General features: G+C 28.6%; 1 protein-coding gene across 1 annotated transcript; it reads right to left on the bottom strand.

Moving 5' to 3' along the window:
- Positions 1–432: 432 nt before the first annotated feature.
- Positions 433–654, bottom strand: OCT59_002621 (uncharacterized protein; the record flags this gene model as incomplete). The annotated part of the gene is made up of 1 exon (XM_066145035.1): positions 433–654. The coding sequence occupies one exon, from the start codon at positions 652–654 to the stop codon at positions 433–435; it is 222 nt and encodes a 73-aa protein (XP_065995793.1).
- Positions 655–2,242: the final 1,588 nt, after the last annotated feature.

Here is a 2,242-nt window from a genome sequence, read left to right as displayed (position 1 = left end):
CATAATTTGTTTATCTGTTATTTTCTTGTAACGGATTTCAAAATTTTATAGACGAACGAATACAATAAAATCGAATCCAAAAAAAACTAGTACATCCTAAACACATTCTTATTGTAAATATTCAAAAATTCTTAAAGTGAAAGTAACAATTTATTTATATATACATACAGCGATAATTTTTACATCAAACTTAGAAAGGAAATTTTCACTCGGGAGAAAAAAAGAAAATTACGACCAAAAAAAAAAACACATATTTTTTGGTTCCTATATAATTACTTAAAGTTTTTCTTTGTTTTTTTTTTAAAAAACAAAATCATAATGCCGGCAAGTTAAGAAAAAAGTGCAAAAAAAAATTGAAAAATGATTCTTAGTTTTAAATAAATTTCATCCTTAAAAAAAAAAATCCAAAAGAATTTAAAAGAATTCATTCAATTAAGGGAACACTGGAGATGAGACAAACCATCCGGCAGGTAAAAGTAATGATTCGACATTACTGTTATGATTATTATTGCCGTCAAAGTTCGTCCCGTTAAAAAAATTATGTTCGACGATATTGTTTGCGACTTGTGGCGTAGGAAGTCTGGAAATTTGCTGGAGCGTTTCGACGTTATTATTTGCAACGAGAGTGAGTTCATAACGATAATTTTGTGACATCTTTTCCTTAACGTTAAAATTAAGGAAAAGAAAACTTAACAGAGATGATCGAAATAGCTTATGGTGTCTTAAAACTTATACAAACATACCAAGGGGAGTTTCAGAGCCTTTTATAAGAAATTTCCCTATATTTAAGTAAACAAAATATATAATCCGATAATATATTATTACCGTGCTATTGGTTTCCGATAAGACCCGTATCTGCATGATAACTCCGTGGTAACTTCATGGTATTTAATATTATATGCAAAGCTTCTATGCATGGCCACAATTTATTGTTGATTGTCCGTTAACACGCTTACATGGATTTTGCGCGATTGCTTAAGTGAATAATGTGAATAATGTGAATAATGTATACGTACGTATACACATAACACAATATATAGCTTTTCTAGTATATTTAGATTGGCTAAATTGATTGCGAATTTTTCTTTTAAAATTAAAAATTCGTTCAAGTTCAATGAGTTGCAACATACGCAATATAAAGAATATTATATATAATAATTTAAAAAAAAAATCTTTACACACAAATCCTAATAGTATACAATATATTATATATTCGGATAATGTACTTAATCAATTATATAATCAGTGATGTGAGAAAATTTTACTTTAATGTAGTCCCTGCTTATAATCGCATGTGATCACATGTGATAGTACGTAAGTTTGTCAAAAAAAATTGATCGACGTTTAATTCCAGCAAGGTTGACTTAAAAAATTGCCCGAATTTTATATAAGTTTCAGCCAAATTATTAAAAATTAGTAATAATCATCAAAGAACATGTTGGCAGCAAATCGCCTTAGCTTGTCATGACTTCATGGGTAAATTTTGCTACCTATTATTTTTTTTTTTACTCCGATATTTCCCCAATAAGTATATTCGTTACTCAGAGAATTATTTTCTTGGGTTCACTAAGACAATGAAAAATAGTTCTTTGTCAAAAATGAGACATTGTTCTCATTTGAAGACCGATTTGAGAGTATCAAGCGACGATCATATTATTAATAAGATTACAAATTACAAAATCTCAGAATTTGGAGGTAGAAGCTATTGAACGTTATGACGACTTTTTCTGCAATGTCGATCTTTTTTTTTACACGATAGCCGGATTCGATCATTAATGAAGTTATTTAAAGAAAGGAAAAAGTATTCTAGATTATATTATTTGTAAAATTATTTAAAATTTTCAAAGCAGATTATTGTAAATGAAACTGCCATAGAATGTAACGTAACATTTTTCTCTACACGTGTATTAAGTATTAAATTCAGCTGATATATATAGTACTCTGTATATATATATCGCGTAAATGCTTACAATTTAAAATTCAAGTCGTGTCACTGATGCACAAATGATCATAAGACCTCATCATTTTTTTTTCTTTGTTTCGTGAAAATTTCGTTATTCATTTAGAAGGACTTAACCTTTTTTTTTAAGCATATGCACTCCTTATCGATCTCTTCCCTAATTGGGACTCTTTTATCGTCATATAGTTATCGATATAACTTTAATACGTGCATCTTATCCGTAACCATTATGATTACTAAATAATGATTCACATTGTTTATTAGACCACACGTTGATCGGTG

This window comes from Rhizophagus irregularis, chromosome 11 (genome assembly GCF_026210795.1).
Source record: "Rhizophagus irregularis chromosome 11, complete sequence".
Classification (NCBI taxonomy): domain Eukaryota; kingdom Fungi; phylum Glomeromycota; class Glomeromycetes; order Glomerales; family Glomeraceae; genus Rhizophagus; species Rhizophagus irregularis.
Note: the sequence above shows the minus strand (reverse complement) of the source record. Positions and strands in the feature narration are given on the sequence as shown.